This window comes from Phocoena phocoena, chromosome 9 (genome assembly GCF_963924675.1).
Source record: "Phocoena phocoena chromosome 9, mPhoPho1.1, whole genome shotgun sequence".
Classification (NCBI taxonomy): Eukaryota; Metazoa; Chordata; class Mammalia; order Artiodactyla; family Phocoenidae; genus Phocoena; species Phocoena phocoena.
In genome coordinates this window covers 76,767,944-76,791,998 of record NC_089227.1, presented here as the reverse complement: position 1 = coordinate 76,791,998, position 24,055 = coordinate 76,767,944, and the positions used below count along the sequence as shown (strand labels likewise).

The window sequence follows — 24,055 nt, the reverse complement described above, 5'->3', positions numbered from 1 at the left end:
AGCTGTAGCAATATTATTTAAAATACGATCTCCAAACACAATATATCAAATGTAGTATCAATACAAATATCGATAAATACTATTTATCACAGTATTAACCCTTGCCCTTCCTAGAAATGCTTTCACTATACCATGCTATCATGTTACACTCTCAGCTCGCATTGGAAGGTTGCTTTGTGAGCCGAGATATGACATCCACTTCGTCTGCAATACAAATGTTGCTCTGACCCTTGACCCATTACATAATGTCATCAACTTAATAATCCCTTTGAAAAAGTTGTTTTAAATGTACTACTTGGGCATGTCGAAGATCAGCGGAAGGAACTATAGAACTCCCTCCTTCCTGAGAGTGAAACCTCTATTCTTTCCCTTGTTGCTCTGGGTACTTGGCAGCTCAAGCCAAAATTAAGCCGAAATTATGGTAGCTAAGAGGAATATCCAGTTTGAGCCCTAATTTTATATTTCCATTTTAGTAATCTTATTATTATATGTTTGACTATAAACCATCAAATCCTTTTTGAATGAGATTTGATGTAAGTTAAAACCTAGCCTACCTCAGTCCTAGAGTTTAACCATCAGCTTGGTCTGAAATCAGATGACATAGAATTAGTCTAGATCCATGGGTCAGCAAATGTTTTCTGTAAAGGGCCCAATAATAAATATTTTAGGCCTTAAGAGCCATACAGTCTCTGTTGCAACTACTCAGCTCTGCTGTTGTAGAAAAAAAGGCCAAAGACAGTACAAAAACAAATGCGTGGCTGTTTTCCAATCAAACTTTGTTTACAGAAACAGGCATTGGGCCAGACTTGGCCAGTGGGCCATGGTTTGCCAACCCCTGGCAAGAAAATTTCTATGGTCTTTCACTTTCTGTACTTCTTCAAAAACCATTCCATGTAAAACCCCCAAGTTACAAAAACAAGAGCAATTTGAAACCATAAGAGTGACTCCAATTCTGTAGCTTTGATAGCAGTTGGCATTTGTTTTTCACGTTGACTATATAATACACTTAATGTAACAGTGCAGGATGTACTCAGGAGTGGACAGAAAATTGCTAAATATGCTCTACTCTTCAAGTATACATAAATAATTCTGATCTAATGATAAAGTCCATTGAATCAGAGTCTCCTGAGTCACACCCTTCTTGGATGTTGCCATGGGAATAGGTTAAGAACTTTTTTGGAAAACACCTACTCTTTTGGGCCACTATACTGTTCCACTTACTAAAGCACTGATTTACTAAATACTATCTAGATACTAGGAAAGGGAAGAATTGGTTGGTCCTTCCAATCTTTTCCTTTAGAGAATTACATGTTCTTACAAATGCAGGGACGTAAGATATATTTTTCCAAAGAAGGGTATTGAAGGACCATAAATGTATATGTTTTACATTCTGCTAAGTTTTGTAGGCATAAATCTGTAAAGACAATTGTCCTCTTACTGTTCTCAAAATCAGCTTAAAGTCAAAATGCTGGTACCTAACTATACCAATAAATTTTAAGTAGTTCAATGGCATTGTAGCAAGCAGACTTTTGTATCGTTTTATTCCCAAAATTAACTTTAAACGTTGCTATTCTTTGAACCAAGAGTATATCCCTCAGGACAATGCTCCCCAAACTAGGTTACATGTCAGAATTACCTGTGTCTGTTTTTAACATATAAATTTCTGGGTCCCACTACCAGACTACTGAATGAGAAAAATATCGATGGGGCTTTACTTTGTTTCTTCCCAGAACTCTGATGCGTGTGGACAAAGTGATCAAATTCTCACTACACACTCTTGTGAAGTAAAAATTCATTACTGCGTTTAACAGATAAGAGAGCTAGGACTCAGAGAACTGAACTTGCTTAAGGTCAAGTATACACAGCCTTAGAGTCGTTCCGGTTAGAACCACCAATTTCTGTTATATCATAGAATGGAATTAACCGGGGAAAAACATAATGCCCATATTTGAATTTACAACCCAAGACTGGTTACTTTTCCTTTCAATAAATGTTTACTAAATTAGTGGGAAAATTAAATACAATATGAAGCCCAAATGTGACTCTGCAAGAACAGATTATACTTAATCGTAGGATGTTGCCTGCCTGAACTAGCACCCTTTAATTTTTTCTAATTTTTATCCATTTCTGGCCTTAAATGGTAAAAAAAAAAAAAAAGTGGCCCCATGCTGGAAAAAGGCCACCTGTGCTTCAAAGGATGGCACAAAAAAGTGATCAGAAGAAATGGTGGGGGTCAAGTCAAAAGAGGATTGGAAAGCAGGTGGAATAAATGAGTAGAATAGGGAAAACGCATTTTATGTTTATTTTCCTAGGACTAAAAATGTATTTTATAAATGTGTCAAATCTGCACCTGAGTACTTTGTGGGAGTGCCTATTTTGTTTTTAATGTAGTATTTTCAAACTTCAGGTTAGCAAACAGCAATGGTGAAAAGAAAGAGAGGTGGGGTAGGTCTCCAGATCATTCTGAATTGCTTCCACTTTCCCCAAGCTGCTCAACATAGAGAGATGAAGTTTAAATGTACCAATATAGCATCTCACTCGCTGCTGCTATACACATAGTAAAATAGGCATGGGGTGGCTATGTGGAACTAAAGAAACAAAATTTTTACAGGAATCAAATCTTTAGAAAATATTTTGGACAGTAAGGGCTTCAGTTCAAACATAATTTGTAGATTAAATGTGTGGCCATGGAAAATAAGCTGCAATAAAAAAGTGGCTTTTTTTTCTGTAGGTTAGATAATCAGGGACATGTTAGATGACGGTCATAGAACTTTTTTTATCTCACGTATTCAATGCACATGCTCTCACAGTGAAAACTACAAAATCAAATGAAGAACCAATTTCCCATACTTGTGAAATTGCTACCCTTTCTTGAGGCTGATCCAGGAAAAATGTCTTACTATACAAAGTAAAAGAATACCCAGAAAGAGGCATGGATATTTTCAAAGCTGAGGAAACGTGGGGAAAGGGAGCCAAATCAGTATTTACACTGATAAATTCTGGTGACACCATCTAGTTATCTCGTGCTACAGGCCCAGCAGCTCCCTTTGCTGCCAGATTCTATTGCCTTCAGGCTCTCTTTGCACTTTCTTGGTATTTGGAAGCTGCAAAGTCATCCTCCTTTTTCTTGTAAAACTGACTCAAGGACATCAAGGGAGAGAAGAGCCATATTCCTTGTTTTGCAACTGGAGAAAACTGAAAATTGGAATTGAAGTTGAAAGGCACAGATAATCCAAGTTGTGCCTATACACAGTCAGTAGCAGCACCAAGGAGACAGAAGAACATGGGAATTTCAGACAATAGTGTTGTGTTATCAGGGCCGACGCTCTGCAGGATTCCAGGAGCACAGCTCATGTGGCACAAAGGCGGTGGTTATACAGTCAAGCACCTGGTTCAGCGATGGGCTAAAATAATTTACGGGATGAGAGGAAGACTAAATGTTTTACATCTTTCCTTAATACCAACAACAGCTATTCTGATCAGTGGTTTTCTGACAATATCATTTATGGATGTTCCAGAACTTTAGATTGGTCCTTCTTAATAGAACCAACCCCGGTGAGGTTTGTAAACTTGGTTTCCAGCTGCTTTGATATTCCAGAGCATTCAACTTCCCTTTTGTTTTTCTTATGTGTTTCCAAAAGCTCTAGATTTCCATACTTCTCCTGGGGGCGGGGACCAGCAAATGGCATTCCTGAAGACCTGTGCTAATGACCTCTGCACATTTTAAAGAACTTTCTTTTCATCAAAGTGGATCTCTTGGGGCTTTCTTCCCTGGGAGCTTTGTTAGCTAAGCGGCTTATAACTTTACCGCCAACATGGTAAAAGGTCGTGAAGAGTAATCATGGCTAAATGTCCCCCAGCCTCTTCCACTGACCAGCATAAACCAGCACTTTAAAGAGCAAGGGGGAACCTAACTGAAGAGCAAGTGCTACTGGGATGTCAAGATGGCTGAAAGTGAAATGACAAATGAAAATTATTGTGGCACCGGGATCTGACATTTTCTCCCAAAGGAAACCATCACGGAGATCAGCAGTGGATTCAAATTGCTTTTCCTCCCCTCCCTTTTGATAAAAAGGAAAACGGATACACTGCGTTGTCGTAAAGAGAAAAATCTGATTGGCTCATGGAGAACGAGTGCTATACATCCTGGTAGCTCTAATAATGATAGGTTAGTGCAGGATAAGGGGCCAAAAGAGGGAGTGGGCAACACGGAGGTGAAGAGGGCAAGCACAGAAGTGAGAGCTGGGACACAGGAGTTCAAATCCTGCCTTTCCATCACCGCAGGTTTAAGATACAAGGTGAGTCACTGCACCTCTCAAAGCCTGTTTCCTCTTCTGGAATTGGGGAAGGAATGAATATTTCTTAATCTTAGGGCACTCAGGGGCCTTCAGTGAGGATTAAATGAGGCCATGAATACAGGATACAACATGTCACATGGTTAGTTACTCAAGAAATGTCAGCTGTTACTGTTATTGCCCTTTTTGACCTTCATCACCTACTCAACTTTTTCTTCAAATAACTTGTTTAAAAACTTGTCTCCTATTTTTCACTTCAAATGACAGAAATAAAAAGTACTTGGCTAGTAATGGCGTGTGAGATAAATATCTATACTTCTTTTGCATTTAGAACCAATCTGTGAATCACATTTAAGCTGGCTTCTCGAAACAATTTCCAGCACATTCTACTTGCAGTCAGATGAAGTGGCAATTTTCTTAAAATATTGAGCAGTTTGGTGCTGGGCAGAACATGTATTTGGACTCATAAACATAAACATGTTTTATGTAGCATTTAAAGATGAACTATGCAGCTCCAAAATGCTATAAAAATATAAACAAAATAATTTCGGGAATAAAGAAATGTAGCTAAAAGAAAATGGAGAGGAAGCAGAAAAGGCGCCAAGTTTTCTATGATGCAAGCAAGTTGATCGTGGGTAAAACTTGGTTCTTGTGAATTTTTTTAGAGGAAGAGAGTAGCACATTTCAGGAAGTATTTAAATTAGAAGACAAGCAACTTTGGTAATCAATTAATTACTTTGGTAATTAATTCTGACTCTGACCTTTTTCTAGTAGCCCCAGCCCAGGGTCGGCACTGAACCTTTCTTCAGTGATGACAACCGCATAGTGATGCCGAGTGAGAATGCGCTGGTGGAGCTGAAGCTCCCTTTTGCTGGAGGAAGGAGGCCTGTAGAGAATGGCCTTTCTGCCATGGCTGCCGAAGTGGATCTCAATTGACTCTTCGATCTACAGAAAGAAAGAAGGCATAAAAATTCAAGGAGAAAAAGGAGCACGTTTCCCTTGAAGGAGATCGTTAATGCAAATCGGGGGCCGTTCAGAAAGTTGTCTTTTACGTTTTTCTCTGTAAAGGAATGACAGATCCTCTGAAAGGCTGACCAGGACAAAGCCAACCTCATCTGCGAGAACTGAAGGTGAACTGTATTTTTCTCATTATTCCAGAAAGATGAAAATTTCAGGTCATTAAAATACAGAGTTCCTGGAGGAATACCGTAGCATGGAAATACTGAGCTCAACTCCGGCTGAAAAATAGAAATTAATAGCAACGCTTTTCATCTGCATTGTGCCTTTCTGTAGTAGTTCCAACTGCCTTATCTTTTAACAGTTCTTTTAGGTAAACACATTAGAGGAAATAGACTCAGGGAGGATGGATTTTGCACCGGAAGGACAGGGGAGCACAGCTGAGAAGCAATCCCAGAGCTCTCTGGAGACGCACAATGCTGATGCTTCTCTCCATCAGGACGCAGCAAAATTTGAACGCATCTCAATGAGGCAGGATGGAACTTCATGTGAGAAGGGGAGGGTATCACTTAAGTATCATAATTTTAGGTTCTTCCTTCAGTGGTTTATTGCTCCTCCAAAGAAATATTCTTCTTTCTCACGCTGATGTTTGAAATACCGTTAACAAGAGAGAAGTTTTGGGACTTCCCTGGTGGCACAGTGTTTAAGAATCTGCCTGCCAATACAGGGGACACGGGTTCGAGCCCTGGTCCGGGAAGATCACACATGCCGCGGAGCAACTAAGCGCACAAGCCACAACTACTAAGCCCACGCACCTAGAGCCCGTGCTCCATAACAAGAGAAGCCACCGCAATGAGAAGCACGCGCACCATGATGAAGAGTGGCCCTCACTCGCTGCAACTAGAGAAGGCCCGCGTGCAGCGACAAAGACCCAACGCAGCCAAAAATAAATAAATAAATTTATTTTAAAAAAAAAAAAAGAGGGAAGTTTGAATTGGCAAGTAGAAAGAATACTGACATTGAAATTCATTATACGGTTTAATGGTGGATACTATGTGTTTTCCTGAAAATCTGTGACTAAACCTTGATAAAGTAGACATTTTTTACCACTGGAAGGAGTGATGAAAGTGGATGGGGGTTAGAGGAAAAAAAAAAAATGGGAGAGGCCAAAGAAGAGGAGACAAAGGGGTTGGAGGAGGCAGATGAGGGGGAAGAGGTAAAAAATGAAATTGGGAAGCCACATTACTTTTAGTGGCAGCTCTGAATCAAACTGTCCATTTCAGTGATCTAAGACACATTTTGTACCCTGTCTTTTCACTCCTTAAATTTCTTCATTATTTCCCACTACTGACCGAAACAATTCCACATCTTTATCAAGGAATGTAGGTCATTTGAACTTAGACCCCATCTTCCTTCTCTGGTCATGTTGTACTCTTAGTCATTTCCATTCGTGATCCCATGCTGCTCCTTCATACAGACTCCACTGTGCCTTCAACCAACAATTCCTTCCTCTCTCTCCATTCTTCTGTTTAGCAAACTCCAAATCAAACAGTACCTCTTTGGAAATTTTTCATTGAAATACATCCTTCCATCAGCATTTATGAAATTGTGTCTCTCCCTGATGTGAGTTCCTTAATGGGCAGCCTGCATTGTCCCTGTGTCTCTAGTACACATCGTACATACTTAATAAATGAAGATATCTAGTAAATGAATGGACTGTAATGCTCTATCAAGATCTGATCTTTGAATATACATATGGAAAGAAGAAACAGCTTTAGCTTGTAAACCCTTTGAGGGCAGGAACCATATCCTATTTTCATTGCATACAAATGATGGCTATCTGAAAATTCAGAGACAAAGCATGGTGTAGCGCAGAAGGACACAAACTCTGCAGCCAGGCTGCCAGCTTCGAATCCCCTGGTTCCACCAGCACTAATCATGTGACCTTGGACAGTACCTTCTTCCTAAGGCTGCTGTGAGGATTAAGGACTTAATATTTGTAAAGTGCTTAGAACTGTGCCTGGCATAAAGGAAGTCCTATATATGTGTTTTTAAAATAGTCATATATCAAAAAGAGCAGAGAGTCAGGAACACTGTTTCTGTATCTGAGCTTTGCCTGACACATGCTAACATAGGCTCTTAATACGTGTGTGATGAATACAAAGGAAAGAAAGAGAACAGCAGCTATCACACCTTCTGTGCATGGTACTTTGGGAAAACATGATCAGATATTTTCCCTTGTTAAAGGACATTGCATTTTATTGATAACGAAACAATTTAAACTCAAAAATTTAACTGCAAACTGGGACATAATTCCCCAGCAAATGTTGTAATTGTTCGTAGTGATAAACAATTAAGGAGTATTTGAAACCAACTACTGGTTGAGCCTTTGGACTCAGCAATTAGAGGGAAACTGGTGGCCCACAGGAGGCCAAAATAAACAAACATGCATCTAGGTGAAAGGGGAAGACGGATGCTTCCAAATATATCAGTGTCACTCAAGCAAAATACAGTGTCCAGATTTCCCTTCTCACATTATTTTCTTTCACAATCACAGGATGCCCCTCTCGATTACAGCTGGCTCGGGTACAGCGGTGATTTCACATGAGGAGAGTATATTTTCAAACTTTAAGTTCTTATTATTTTGAAAGATATAATCCCTCTTTCCCACCCCCACCCCCCAAACCATGATCAGTTTAAGTAAGAGCAGCATAGTTCTTACCGGCCTATCTTATAGAGACAGTGTTAATTACTGGCCATATTTTATCATAACCTTTATAACACACTGGAATTTTAACTCATGTCTCAGACTACAGAGAATAAACAGGAAATGAGTTTGTCTGTCAAATTATGTTGTCTTATCCTGCCAAATTATGTTTTATTATACAAACTGCCCCTGTCATAATATTTATAACACCCTGTATCAGCAGAATGGCCCAATACCAAGGGGAGAGAACGGTTTTAGCTGGTCCAACAACAGGGGCATGCACTGCGGATGTGAAATACAGTTATGTCAACTGCACCAGCAAATGCGGGATTATCAAATGCCCGGAGCAGCACGTTTGGAAAGGAGAGCTCCTGATGACTCCTACAAGTTTGAGGGTATATTTTTAGTGGAAGAATACATTTAACCTGGCTATCACTACAACAACTGAACTTAAGACTTGCGGGTCTGCTGTGGAGAATTTAGAAAAGAATGAGTGTTACTGGATGTTGACACTCTGAACCCCGAGTCACTTCCCTTCTCTCCCTTCTTCCTGAGAGATCTGCAGAATAGCCCCTCAGAAATCACTTCGCTGGACTACACGAAAGCTGCTTTATAACCGAACACATTATTTTTACTGGAAGGACTTCAAAATCTGACGCCTCTATGCCGCCTTAGGATAGAGTGTCGTAATAAACTAGTTGGAGGGTTAGATGAAGCCATGTAAGGAATCAAAAATCTAGATTTGGATTCTGGCTCTGCCACTCGCGTGCTTCATCCAATGGGGAGAGTGATGTAATCTCCCCACATCAGAGTTTTCTCATATGTATAGTTGAAGTAGCAAATCCTACTTCATTAGATTGTATGGTGAAATGAAATCAGTTTTCTATTTGAAAGTGTCCAACACAGCATCCCACCAATAAACGATGTCAAATATATACAAGTAAAATTGAATAAAAATCTATATCATATTGTAACTGCTTTTATATTAGGAATTCTGTAAGCTTTTCAATTAATATAGTTTGGTCTCTATCATAAAAAGCCTTTCTACAGTAAACTATATGCTTCTATATACCCTGATACATATTTTTCTCTGTCGGGTTTATCATCTTTTAAGGCAAAAATATGATTTCTTTATTATGTTTATTGTCTGTTTCCCCACACCATAAAAGAAGGTAAATGAAAGTATATACTTTTGTCTGTTTTGTTCACTTTTGTTTCCCCAGCCTAAGAATAGTCCTTGGCACATATGGGCACATAATAAATATTCTTTGAATGAATGAATACAAACATCTTTTTTTGCAATATATAAAAGTCTTTTTTATAAATACTACCATGGAAGATTGGGATAGAAAGTGGTGAAAATTTGTATTAAGAAATTTGTTTCAAATGTAAAATTGATAGCTAGCGGGAAGCAGCCACATAGCACAGGGAGATCAGCTCAGTGCTCTGTGACCACCTAGAGGGGTGGGATAGGGAGGGTGGGAGGGAGACACAAGAGGGAAGAGATATGTGGATATATGTATATGTATGGCTGATTCACTTTGTTATAAAGCAGAAACTAACACAACATTGTAGAGCAATTATACTCCAATAAAGATGTTTAAAAAAATAAAAATAAAGCAATTTGTTTCAGTAGAATAGTGGCAAGAATGACAAAAATAGAGTCAAATACTTGAGCAAAGTAATGAATTTACAGTAAAAAAAAAATCCAATAAAGAGCTATATTATAAAGGCACTATATTTCTCAGTTACTATTAACAAGTCTCTACCAAGACTTACCACAAAAGCAAGAAATACAGCTCTTAAAAATATAGTAGAGATGAGAAATAAAACTTGTTTTTTTTCCATACGACAGAAAGATTTTTTTCTGGATTTATTAAAGTAGCCACGTATTTATGACACTTTTTGATGCTCAAATACAAATCACATAGTAGACCTCGTCGTATGTGTGTCATATAAAACTAAAAGTCAACTTGCCATGCTGTCTAGATTTTTGGCATTTTAGAAATATTATAGAGTCTATCATAGTGAATTACGTTTTAATTTTTCCACTACAAGAATAGAGAATTTTTTTCCGTTGGCAAGATGTACACTTATTTTAGAGAATTCAAGGAATAAAATGGATGGAGTTTTCCAGGATGCATATCCTATACATTTTCTACTTAAACACTATTTATAATTGTAGGACAGTTTAGGAACTGCAGGTTCCCTGGATATGCAAACAGAGCCTCAGAGAATGTTCCCTACTTAAATGAACATATAATGACCCGCGGCCTCCATCTCACAGCTGACTCAGCTGAACCTTGAGCCCATCATGGAACGATCACACATTTCTCAGAACTACTCCATGACAACTGAGCACCCTCTGAATGTACCCCCAAACTGTACTTTGGGGCTATCCCAACACCCAACATCCAATGTAAGGCAAATTTACCCATCTGTGGCTCTATGTAAGTTCTAAACAAAAGCAATAAAGTTTCAATATCAAAGAGCATCCACAATGTAACTTTGATGAAATAGCTATTGCCAAACCTCATCTTCACCTATTCCTCAATCTAATTTTCCCTTTGACACTCTTCACAATTTATAGTTACAGATCGCTTGTATACTGTCTGCCCTTCCTACAAGTCTGTATGTTTCATGAGGGCCTAGACTTGTCTGCTTTGGTCATTGTTGTACACACAGCCTACTGCCAGGTTCTAAATAAGAGTGAACGGGAGGATGAATGAGCAAATGAATAAACGCTAAATGCAAACTATGAGTTCATCACTTGCAAATATATGCATGCCCTTGCATTATTTTACTCACTGTCAGGTAAAAAAAATCCACTAGAAAGTCTTCTTCCACTAGAAAGGCTTCGACATCCGCATCTCAAGTCATAAGATATCCATGGCCTCTCTATCCCTAATGACTCTCTCCTCCACTTCACTTCAACCACCCACTCCAATGGCCAAATCTTGCTTGATCTTTGTGGTCCCCCAAACAGTCCCATCTCTGAAATTATAAAATGCGATACTCCATTCTCTGATCACATTCATTTATTTCCAGATCTTCTCATTTAATTCCTAATATATCAGTTCTTCAACCACTGGTCTTTCCCCCTAATGCCAACTTTCTGCTAGCCTCCTTTCACCTTCCTTCTCTGCATCTCAGATTCCAGGATCCAATACTCCCTACCCGGTACATTAAATTCCCTTGCTCCACTGTACGTGCATCACAGTCATATGGCAAAACCTCAAGCATGGACGAGCTGGAGACACAGCATTAAATAAGACAGGCAAGTCTCTGCCCTCACAGAAGTGACAGCCCATCAAGGAAAGCAGACATAAACATCTAGTTATAATAAATGATGACATGCCAGGTAAACCGGGAGGAAGAGGATGCTGTGAAAACTCTGATCTGAGAGAGCCGAGGAAGATCTCTGCAACCCGCCTGACCTGCCCCTGGGCTGGGGTGCTGAGATCTGCTGAAGAAAAGGGCTCAGTTGGACAGATCCTGGTTGGCAAAGCCAATGCAGTCCTCACACTCCCCAGACCATCCAACTATGCTTCCTGGGTCAATTCTCTCTCACATTCTCCAAAGTGACAAACTTTCCCACTCTCCAGCTACCTCCTTATTTCTACAGATAACAGCCTCCTCCTGACAGAGGAAAGTAGCCATCTTAGAAGGAGACACACTGAGTTACACTACGTCTGTTTTGGCAAACCTATAGCCTATCAGCACAACCAGCATTTCCTCTTTTCTTCTGATTTCCAGAGAAGAAACCTGTCCACTTCTTATCGATGGTCAATCACTCTGCTTTTTCTCCAGACTCCAGACTCCCCCTCCCTCCATGGGACGGGACCTGCACCAGTGGGAGGGAGCTGTGAAGGAGGAAAGGTTTCCAACACACTAGGAAGCCCCTTCGCGGGCGGAGACTGCGCGTGGCGGAGAGGGAAAGCTCGGAACCGCGGAGGAGAGCACAGCAACGGGTGCAGAGGGCAAAGCGGAGAGATTCCCGCAAAGAGGATCAGGGCTGACCGGCACTCACCAGCCCGAGAGGCTTGTCTGCTCACCTGCCAGGGCAGGCGGGTCTGGGAGTTGAGGCTCGGGCTTCGGTCGGAGCACCGGGAGAGGACTGGCGGCGTGAACACAGCCTGCAGGGGGTTAGTGCGCCACGGCTGAACGGAAGGGAGTCCGGGGAAAAGTCTGGACCTGCCGAAGAGGCAAGAGACTTTTTCTTCCCTCTTTGTTTCCTGGTGCGCAAGGAGACGGGATTAAGAGCGCTGCTTAAAGGAGCTCCAGAGACGGGCGCGAGCCGCGGCTAAAAGCGCGGACCCCAGAGGCGGGCATGAGACGCTAAGGCTGCTGCTGCCGCCACCAAGAAGCCTGTGTGCAAGCACAGGTCACTATGCATACCCCGCTTCCGGGGAGCCTGTGCAGCCCGCCACTGCCAGGGTCCCGGGATCCAGGATCCGGGGATAACTTCCCCGGGAGAACGACGGCGCGCCTCAGGCTGATGCAACGTCACGTCGGCCTCTGCCGCCGCAGGCACGCCCCACACTACGTGCCCCTCCCTCGCCCCCGCCCCCGGCCTGAGTGAGCCAGAGCTCCCAAATCAGTGGCTCCTTTAATCCTGTCCTGTCTGAGCGAAAAACAGATGCGCCCTCCGGCGACCTACACGCAGAGGCGGGGCCGAATCCAAAACTGAGGCCCTGGGAGCTGTGAGAACAAAGGAGAGAAAGGGAAACACCTCCCAGCAGCCTCAGAAGCAGCGGATTAAAGCTCCACAATCAACTTGATGTACCCTGCATCTGTGGAATACCTGAATAGACAACGTATCATCCCAAATTGAGGAGGTGGACTTTGAGAGCAAGATTTATGATTTTTTCCTCTTTTTGTGAGTGTGTATGTGTATGCTTCTGTGTGAGATTTTGTCTGTATAGCTTTGCTTCCACCATTTGTCCTAGGGTTCTATCCGTCCTTTTTTTTTTTTAATTTTTTTTTCCTTAATGATTTTTTTTTATTTTAATAACTTTATTATATTTTATCTTATTTTATTTTACTTTATCTTCTTTCTTTTTTTCCTTCCTTCCCTGCTCCCTCCCTCCTTTCTTTCTTTCTTTCTTTCTTTCTTCCTCTACTAATTCTTTCTTTCTACTTTTTCTCCCTTTTATTCTGAGCCGTGTGGATGAAAGGCTCGTGGTGCTTCAGCGAGGAGTCAGTGCTGTGCCTCTGAGGTGAGAGAGCCAACTTCAGGACACTGGTCCACAAGAGACCTCCCAGCTCCACATAATAATAAATGGCAAAAATCTCCCAGAGATCTCCATCTCAACACCGGCACCCAGCTTCACTCAACGACCAGCAAGCTCCAGTGCTGGACACTCTATGCCAAAAAACTAGCAAGACAGGAACACAACCCCACCCATTAGCAGAGAGGCTGCCTAAAATCATAATAAGGCAACAGACACCCCAAAACACACCACCAGACGTGGACCTGCCCACCAGAAAGACAAGATCCAGTGCCTTATCCACCAGAACACAGGCACTAGTCCTCTCCACCAGGAAGCCTACACAACCCACTGAACCAACCTTAGCCACTGGGGACAGACACCAAAAACAATGGGAACTACGAACCTGCAGACTGCAAAAAGGAGACCCCAAACACAGTAAGATAAGCAAAATGAGAAGACAGAAAAACACACAGCAGATGAAGGAGTAAGATAAAAACCCACCAGACCTAACAAATGAAGAGGAAATAGGCAGTCTACCTGAAAAAGAATTCAGAATAATGATAGTAAAGATGATCCAAAATCTTGGAAATAGAAGACAAAATGCAAGAAACATTTAACAAGGACCTAGAAGAACTAAAGATGAAACAAGCAACGATGAACAGCACAATAAATGAAATTAAAAATACTCTAGATGGGATCAATAGCAGAATAACTGAGGCAGAAGAACGGATAAGTGACCTGGAAGATAAAGTAGTAGAAATAACTACTGCAGAGCAGAATAAAGAAAAAAGAATGAAAAGAACTGAGGACAGTCTCAGAGACGTCTGGGACAACATTAAACGCACCAACATTCGAATTATAGGTATTCCAGAAGAAAAAGAGAAAAAGAAAGGGACTGAGAAAATATTTGAAGAGATTATAGTTGAAAACTTCCCTAATATGGGAAAGGAAATAGTTAATCAAGTCCAGAAAGCACAGAGAGTCCCATACAGCATAAATCCAAGCAGAAATATGCAAAGACACATATTAATCAAACTGTCAAAAATTAAATACAAAGTAAACATATTAAAAGCAGCAAGGGAAAAACAACAAATAACACACAAGGGAATCCCCATAAGGTTAACAGCTGATCTTTCAGCAGAAACTCTGCAAGCCAGAAGGGACTGGCAGGACATATTTAAAGTGATGAAGGAGAAAAACCTGCAACCAAGATTACTCTACTCAACAAGGATCTCATTCAGATTTGATGGAGAACTTAAAACCTTTACAGACAAGCAAAAGCTGAGAGAGTTCAGCATCAAAAAACCAGCTTTACAACAACTGCTAAAGGAACTTCTCTAGGCAAGAAACACAAGAGAAGGAAAAGACCTATAATAACGAACCCAAAACAATTAAGAAAATGGGAATAGGAACATAAATACCGATAATTACCTTAAATGTAAATGGAGTAAATGCTCCCACCAAAAGACACAGATTGGCTGAATGGATACAAAAACAAGACCCATATATTTGGTGTCGACAAGAGACCCAGTTCAGACCTAGAGACACATACAGACTGAAAGTAAGGGGATGGAAAATGATATTTCATGCAAATGGAAACCAAAAGAAAGCTGGAGTACCAATTCTCATATCACACAAAATAGACTTAAAATAAAGACTATTAGAAGAGACAAAGAAGGACACTACATAATGATCAAGGGATCGATCCAGAAGATATAACAATTGTAAATATTAATGCACCCAACATACGAGCACCTCAATACATAAGGCAAATACTAACAGCCATAAAAGGGGAAATCGACAGTAACACATTCATAGTAAGGGACTTTAACACCCCACTTTCACCAATGGACAGATCATCCAAAATGAAAATAAATAAGGAAACACAAGCTTTAAATGATACATTAAACAAGATGGACTTAATTGATATTTATAGGACATTCCAACAAAAAACATCAGAATACACATTTTTCTCAAGGGCTCAGGGAACATTCTCCAGGATAGATCATATCTTGGGTCACAAATCAAGTCTTGGTAAATTTAAGAAAATTGAAATTGTATCAAGTATCTTTCCGACCACAACGCTATGAGACTAGATATCAATTACAGGAAAAGATCAGGGAAAAATACAAACACTTGGAGGCTAAATAACGAAGTGATCACTGAAGAAATCAAAGAGAAAATTAAAAAATACCTAGAAACAAATGACAATGGAGACATGATGACCCAAAATCTATGGGATGAAGCAAAAGCAGTTCTAAGAGGGAAGTTTATAGCAATACAATCCTACCTTAAGAAACAGGAAACATCTCGAATAAACAACCTAGCCTTGCACCTAAAGCAATTAGAGAAAGAAGAACAAAAAAACCCCCAAAGTTAGCAGAAGGAATGAAGTCATAAAGATCAGATCAGAAATAAATGAAAAAGAAATGAAGGAAATGATAGCAAAGATCAATAAAACTAAAAGCTGGTTCTTTGAGAAGATAAACAAAATTGATAAACCATTAGACAGACTCATCAAGAGAAAAAGGGAGAAGACTCAAATCAATAGAATTAGAAATGAAAAAGAGGAAGTAACAACTGACACTGCAGAAACACAAAAGATCATAGGACATTACTACAAGCAACTCTATGCCAATAAAATGGACAACCTGGAAGAAATGGACAAATTCTTAGAAATGCACAACCTGCCAAGACTGAATCAGGAAGAAATAGAAAAGATGAACAGACCAATCACAAGCACTGAAATTGAAACTGATTAAAAATCTTCCAACAAACAAAAGACCAGGACCAGATGGCTTCACAGGCGAATTCTATCAAACATTTAGAGAAGAGCTAACACCTATCCTTCTCAAACTCTTCCAAAATATAGCAGAGGGAGGGACACTCCCAAACTCATTCTACAAAGCCACCATCACCTTGATACCAAAACCAGACAAGAATGTCACAAAGAAAGAAAACTACAGGCCAATATCACTGATGAACATAGATGAAAAAATCCTCAACAAAATACTAGCAAACAGAATCCAACAGCACGTTGAAAGGATCATACACCATGATCAAGTGGGGTTTATTCCAGGAATGCAAGGATTCTTCAATATGCGCAAATCAATCAACGGAATACACCATATTAACAAACTGAAGGAGAAAAACCATATGATCATCTTGATGGATGCAGAGAAAGCGTTTGACAAAATTCAACACCCATTTATGATAAAAACCCTGCAGAAAGTAGGCATAGAGGGAACTTTCCTCAACATAATGAAGGCCATATATGACAAACCCACAGCCAACATCATTCTCAATGGTGAAAAACTGAAAGCACTTCCACCAAGATCAGGAACAAGACAAGGTTGCCCACTCTCACCACTCTTATTCAACATAGTTTTGGAAGTTTTAGCCACAGCAATCAGAGAAGAAAAGGAAATAAAAGGAATCCAAACCAGAAAAGAAGAAGTAAAGCTGTCACTGTTTGCAGATGACATGATACTATACATAGAGATTCCTAAGGATGCTACCAGAAAACTACTAGAGCTAATCAATGAATTTGGTAAGGTAGCAGGATACAAAATTAATGCACAGAAATCTCTTGCATTCCTATACACTAATGATGAAAAATCTGAAAGTAAAATCAAGAAAACACTCCCATTTACCATTGCAACAAAAAGAATAAAATATCTAGGAATAAACCTACCTAAGGAAAGACCTGTATGCAGAAAATTATAAGACAGTGATGACAGAAATTAAAAGTGATAAAAATAGATGGAGAGATATACCATGTTCTTGGATTGGAAGAGTCAAGAGTGTGAAAATGACTCTACTACCCAAAGCAGTCTACAGATTCAATGCAATCCCTATCAAACTACCACTGGCATTTTTCACAGAACTAGAAGAAAAAATATCACAATTTGTATGGAAACACAAAAGACCCCGAATAGCCAAAGCAAACTTGTGAACAAAAAATGGAGCTGGAGGAATCAGGCTCCCTTACTTCAGACTATACTACAAAGCTACAGTAATCAAGACAGTATGGTACTGACACAAAAACAGAAAGATAGATCAATGGAACAGGATAGAAAGCCCAGAGATAAACCCACGCACATATGGTCACCTTAACTTTGATAAAGAAGGCAGGAATGTACAGTGGAGAAAGGACAGCCTCTTCAATAAGTGGTGCTGGGAAAACTGGACAGGTACATGTAAAAGTATGATATTAGATCACTCCCTAATACCATACACAAAAATAAGCTCAAAATGGATTGAAGACCTAAATGTAAGGCCAGAAACTATCAAACTCTTAGAAGAAAATATAGGCAGAACACTCTATGACATAAATCACAGCCAGATCCTTTTTGACCCACCTCCTATAGAAATGGACATAAAAACAAAAATAAAGAAATGGGACCTAATGAAACTTCAAAGCTTTTGCACAGCAAAGGAAACCATAAACAAGACCAAAATACAACCCTCAGAATGGGAGAAAATATTTGCAAATGAAGCAACTGACAAAGGATTAATTTCCAAAATTTATAAGCAGCTCATGCAGCTCAATAACAAGAAAACAAACAACCCAATCCAAAAATGGGCAGAAGACCTAAATAGACATTTCTCCAAAGAAGATATACAAACTGCCAACAAACACGTGAAAGAATGCTCAACATCATTAATCATTAGAGAAATGCAAATCAAAACTACAATGAGATATCATCTCACACCAGTCAGAATGGCCATCATTAAAAAATCTAGAAACAATGCTGGAGAGGGTGTGGAGAAAAGGGAACTCTCTTACACTGTTGGTGGGAGTGTAAATTGATACAGCCACTGTGAAGAACAGTATGGAGGTTCCTTAAAAAACTACAAATAGAACTACCATATGACCCAGCAATCCCACTACTGGGCATATACCCTGAGAAAACCATAATTCAGAAAGAGTCATGTACCAAAATGTTCATTGCAGCTCTATTTACAATAGCCCAGAGATGGAAACAAACCTAAGTGTCCATCATCAGATGAATGGATAAAGAAGATGTGGCACATATATACAATGGAATATTACTCAGCCATAAAAAGAAACGAAATTGAGCTATTTGTAATGTGGTGGATAGACCTAGAGTCTGTCATACAGAGTGAAGTAAGTCAGAAAGAGAAAGACCGTATGCTAACACATATATATGGAATTTAAGGGGAAAAATGTCATGAAAAACCTAGGGGTAAGACAGGAATAAAGACACAGACCTACTAGGGAACGGACTTGAGGATATGGGGAGGGGGAACGGTAAGCTGTGACAAAGCGAGAGAGAAGCATGGACATATATACACTACCAAATGTAAGGTAGATAGCTAGCGGGAAGCAGCCGCATAGCACAGGGAGATCAGATCAGTGCTTTGTGACTGCCTGGAGGGGTGGGATAGGGAGGGTGGGAGGGAGGGAGATGCAAGAGGGAAGAGATATGGGAACATATGTATATGTATAACTGATTCACTTTGTTATAAAGCAGAAACTAACACACCATTGTAAAGCAATTATACTCCAATAAAGATGTACAATACATATATATATATATATTTGAACGCTTTTTATGTGTCAGGCATGGTTCTAGTCTCTGAGAAATACAATAGTGAAGAACCTGGATAAAGTTCTAGCTCTCACTGAGCTTACTTTTTAGTGGGAGGAGCAATAGACAATTAATGGTATCATGAAAGATAAGTTCCTGCAGAGATAAGATATCTGGTCAGGGCAAAGTGTCAAAGATGACCCAGAGGTCTTCCCTGGTGGCGCAGAAGAAGAAAGGGGCACAAAAGAGGAAAACAGAAGAGAACAGCAGGACAGAGCCTGACCCGGCCATCCTAAGCTAGAAAATATTTAATGAGAGAAAACATCAAATTGCCTTAGTCCACTGGGAACATCTGAAACACTGAGACTTAAGAGATATAGTATGATTTTTGCTCATCAGAAGAGACTTCCCACTCCACCTATAAAGTACGAAGCATATAACCTGATGGTAAACCATGAGAATGCCTCGGCCATCTCTGTCTAATGCCCTTCTCTGCCCTCCCAACTCAGAACCACACCACGCCTTTCTAAGAGGGGTGCGCAGTATAGAGCCTGTGTAGCCAGAGGAAGGAGAAGAGGAGTGCCTGGAGAAGAGCAACTTTCAAGACAGGAAAGAAAAAAAGGCCACTTCTCAGCTCTTCAAACCCCAGCCAATGTACAGACAGGTTGGGCGTAGCTTCAATTGGGTGCAACTCATTCCTTCCCCAGGCTGACCCGCGCACAGAGCGGGCACCTTGGAGACAGCGAGAAACTGAAAACAAACCAAGAACACAAGAACAGGGGTTTCTCCTGGAGTCCCTATCTGGAGTCTGCTGCTGTGATTGCTTGCCTCCCCATGCCTGCATTTGCTGACTGCCTATCTCACCCCCCTGAAGTGCTCATCCATTTCAACCAACATGGAGGAGCTTAGATTGCCTCTCTGCTTCTCCCAAATTTTTGTTCCTCTTTTCTAGCTGTTTTGAAGGTCATAGTAAGCATCTTTTTCAGCTTCCTCTGGAGGCTGTTCCTCCAACGAATTCAAGACTCCTTTCCTTGAGGTGCCACCCACGATGCACAGCTGTGGGCCATCGGTTTACTATTTGCTATAACTTTACAGACATAACAAAACCCAGCTGAGATTACAAAAACACAGGACTAGCTGGGAGATGGTGGTCATGATAACGTCCTTCGAGACATCTTTAAGAATTAGATAAAGCTTTGAATGAGATCAGAAGAGAATGTAAATTACTTTTTCTTTTGGCACAGTTGATTTTACTTTCTATTTTGGATCAAATAAAAACCACTCTAAGTGTCCCTCTTTTGCCTTTTCTCCTTCCTTCTGCTTTCCTCTTTCTCTACAGTTCTTTCCCATTCTCAGTCTTCTATTAATCCGACACTTAATCGCATAGAGCTTCAGAGGAGGAAGACGTTATTTGCTTTCCATCCTCAAACCCTGATAGCGTTTGCTGGTCTTAGAGTAACAGCTCCCCAGCCCCCTGAATCTTATCACAGTGTCAGCAGTAGTTAAAGGACATCCGTAAAAATATAACAAAATATAAAATCAACAATTCCCAATTATGAAATACCAAGCAGAGGACAAGGAGAGACCTTGTTCTTTTGAAAAATGTTAAAATAATAGCAAGTCTCTGTCCCCCATGCCAAAACAAGGAGTTAATTCTGCAATTCAACCTTAAAATAGAAGTCCATACAAAGGCAACGTAACAGAAAGGAAAGAACACTGGGGTCATTACAATATCAATACCTAAGCAGCATACAATCTACCAAACAGTTTAATGGATGCCAGAGACCCTGAATCTAAGTCAGAGGCTTTGCCAGCAACACCCCAAGGACTTCTGAATCCTGAGTTTCCATTCTACCTCCCACCCCACTCCCCCATTCATTGTCTACTGACACCACTTAACCTCCACTAGGTGTACTTCCCTTTCCTCATCTGCAAATGAACATCAACCTCCCATCCTACTTTTCTCACTGTTGTAAGGATCAAAGGAGACTCAAACAGTGAAATAAAATCTTTAGAAAATGTACAACCCCTCATAAATGTAAGGCGTATTTAAATATCTCTTAAAAAGTGATCACATTGGGACTTCCCTGGCGGTCCAGCGGTTAAGACTCTTGTGCTTTCACTGCAGGGGGCACGGGTTTGGTTCCTGGTTGGAGACCTAAGATCCCGTGGCCAAAAAAAAAGCAATGGCATAAATATCACTTTAAAAATGATAGCATAGGGCTTCCCTGGTGGTGCAGTGGTTGGGAGTCTGCCTGCCAATGCAGGGGACACGGGTTCGTGCCCCGGTCCGGGAAGATCCCACATGCCGCGGAGCGGCTGGGCCCGTGAGCCATGGCCACTGAGCCTGCGCGTCCGGAGCCTGTGCTCCGCAACGGGAGAGGCCACAGCGGTGAGAGGCCCGCGTACCGCAAAAAAAAAAAAAAAAAAAAAAAAAAGATAGCATAAAAGTGATCTTGACAAATTAAAATATTTTAAATTGTTAAAAGATAAACTGAGGCATATTTAAAATTTTAAGAGTTTATTTGAGCAAAAACCCATTCCAGTTGGACTGCACCAAACCTGAAGTGAATAGGAACATTCCGCCAATGGGAGCTGGGGAAAGACTTATATAGAGAAAGTATGGAAGCAGAGAAAGGAAATTATTGATGAGCTGTAGCCTAAAGCCTAGTTGGCTGTTTGTGACTGGTCATCCTTGGCGTTTTGATTTCGGAACCCTGAGCCATTCACAGAATTAGATTTTGGTTTGCCTACAGAGGCCCACACAGCCTCACAGCCACCTCGGTCTAATGGGCTCCTTGTTTAATTAATTTAACAGAATTAAGACCCTACAAACTTCAGTCAAATGATTTCATAAGGGTTCTGTCACAAGGAGAATATTAAAGGACTGTGTTTATATATTAGGGACATTAAAGCATTTAAAAATAATCAATGGATCACCATTTCTACTATTCTTCTCTGCTAAAAATCCAGTGTCAGAGCAAACATATCATTATGAAAATAAAATATGGCCACTGACACCACATACACAATGGACACACTTTTTAGATTTGGGTGTCAGATAAAAATTAGGCAGTATGTTCATTGCACAACTAAATATGATTTAATGTCCTATAAATAAATTCACAACCACGATACAAAAAGCCCTTAGCAAGATTACATTCCCTCTTTGGGGCTTAGAAATATGGTCACCATTGTTTGCTCTTAGGACCTTCCATAGGACTTACCTATTAACTTTTACTCACTTCATTCTCCACTTTAATCCTATTCCCTTCTCTGCACTGTCCCTACTACAAGGCTTGCTGCACATCCTCCCACCACCCATCCTTCCCAGTTTATGACCTCGACTCTCCTCCTAGCCATGCAGTCCTCTCTGCACTTCACCACTGCACACACTAAGACCCCAGGTGCCTGCATCAGGCCACCATGAAAAAACTTGTGGTGGCCAGCCAAGAATCTCTTCCAGCACCATGGCAAATATGCCCTCCCCTGGATAGAGAGTCCAGCCTAAATGAAACACCTGCTGGATGCAAGGATAGAATTCAGGCACTGAGATGGCGATTAAGATTCTCCATCCACTGTCGATCCAGTCACCACATTCATACTCCCAGGAGAGGTTCCTAAGGCCACTTCAAGTGTCTAATATTGTCAATCCATGCAGATAGCATCCCCAGCTCCTTTCATCTCCCCTCAGCACTCACATCCAAGTAGCACCCAGTTTATCTGGATTCTCCCCAGAAATCCAGGGTCCCCATGAATTGCACAGATGGTTAAGGATAGAAAGCCAACACACTCCATGCAGGTGGTCCTGCATCTATCTCCAGGGCAGCAAAGGTCAGCTCCAATTCTTGGGTGAATGAAAGGCTACAGGATAGAGGCACACATCTCACAAACCCAGAGGAACTCTGCCTCACCCTACCCATGTGGGGCTCAAAGTGTTGAAAAGAATGGGGGAACGCGTGTTAAACATCTAGACACCAAAGTCTGCAGAAAGGAAACATCCTGCCTTACATCAAATGTGTAGACCAAGTCTCCTTAAGTGCACATTTATGCCTTGGCACACATTTTTTGCTTGCTTACTCTGAGCACCCTTGTTCACTCAGAGTGAACAGAGTGGCTGTTCACACTCTATGGTCTCCTCATCTTGTCCCTTCAGCTCCCTGGCCAGTACCAATACACAAGCTTGAGGACGACCCTGGGTAACTCTCCTCCCAGCCTGACTGAGCCCTGAGAGCCCTCTTCTCTGTGCTTCCCCGTTAGAAGCCTCCATCCAGTCCGCCCTGATCCTCTTCCCATTGCCAGATGCTGTACCATCACACCACCACCTCATAACACAACCTCACGTATTCCTGCCAAAATCTTAGAGCTCTCCAAATTACACACTCATTCTAGAATGTTTAAGTATTTCATGGCCAACTTTTTGCTTTAAAAATCAAAAATTGGCAGGAAATGACAATATCCAGTAATACCACAACATAAGCACTATCTTTAGAGGAAGGAATAAGACATCATCTAATACTGTTATCAAATTTTCAACTCCCTAAACTCTATAATCCTTTCCGTAAGAGATTGCAGAATATCATTTGTTTTTTTTTTTTTTTTTCTGTGACTGGCTAGAAAAGTAAGTTCTCTTGCTAGAAGTCCAGTTTATTTTTAAAGGGTCCACCAGATGATCTCTTAGGTCAGGCCTAAAGAAGAAAGCATCTCTTCAAACACAACAGATTGCTTTGGTTTTCTCAGGAAAGCAGGAGGTAAGGACATCTTATAAATGGAGAAGGACCTGGATGAACCCAGTGGAGATCAGTGTTTAAGAACCCAACTGAAACCCCAAAAGAAGAATTCAAGGACTGCTGGCCACCACAGGAAGTCCTGTACTGGACACACAGCGTGAATTATACGAGTTCCCATTCATCCATTCATTCAACATTTTATGTGCCAGGCATTGTGTAAACTTGATCCCTGCCCTGATCTAACTGCCAGTAATTTATTAGAAGGTTTTGTGTAAATGCTAGATTTCTCAGGGAGTGGTTGCATTATTGCAAGTACTTGGTTACTTTGTTCAGGGTTTTGCTAAGAATTGTGCTTAAGATCATGTGCACATCTTTGGATGATGAGACATCCTCTCATTTATATCACAGAGAAGGGCTCCTTTTAAAGTGTTGTTATTTTATATTAAAAGCAGGAGACAATTCTAGCTTCTTGAGTTTCTATTTCTGACAGAAGATATTTTCACAAATACATTTGCTCTGCTCTACAGCAAACAAGTGTGTTTAAAGCAGACATAGTATTACTTTAACCATTGTTTCTTTAAAAGAAAAGTAATCAGCT

At 40.7% G+C, this 24,055-nt stretch overlaps 1 protein-coding gene across 1 annotated transcript in view; it reads right to left on the bottom strand.

Annotated features, from left to right (window-relative positions):
- The window catches only part of CPED1 (cadherin like and PC-esterase domain containing 1), a 290,822-nt gene that overhangs the window by 251,400 nt on the left and 15,367 nt on the right, over window positions 1-24,055 (bottom strand). The window contains exon 2 of the mRNA XM_065883571.1: window positions 5,057-5,240. Coding sequence (XP_065739643.1) covers window positions 5,057-5,240 — 184 coding nt within the window. The remainder of the gene's footprint in view (window positions 1-5,056; window positions 5,241-24,055) is intronic.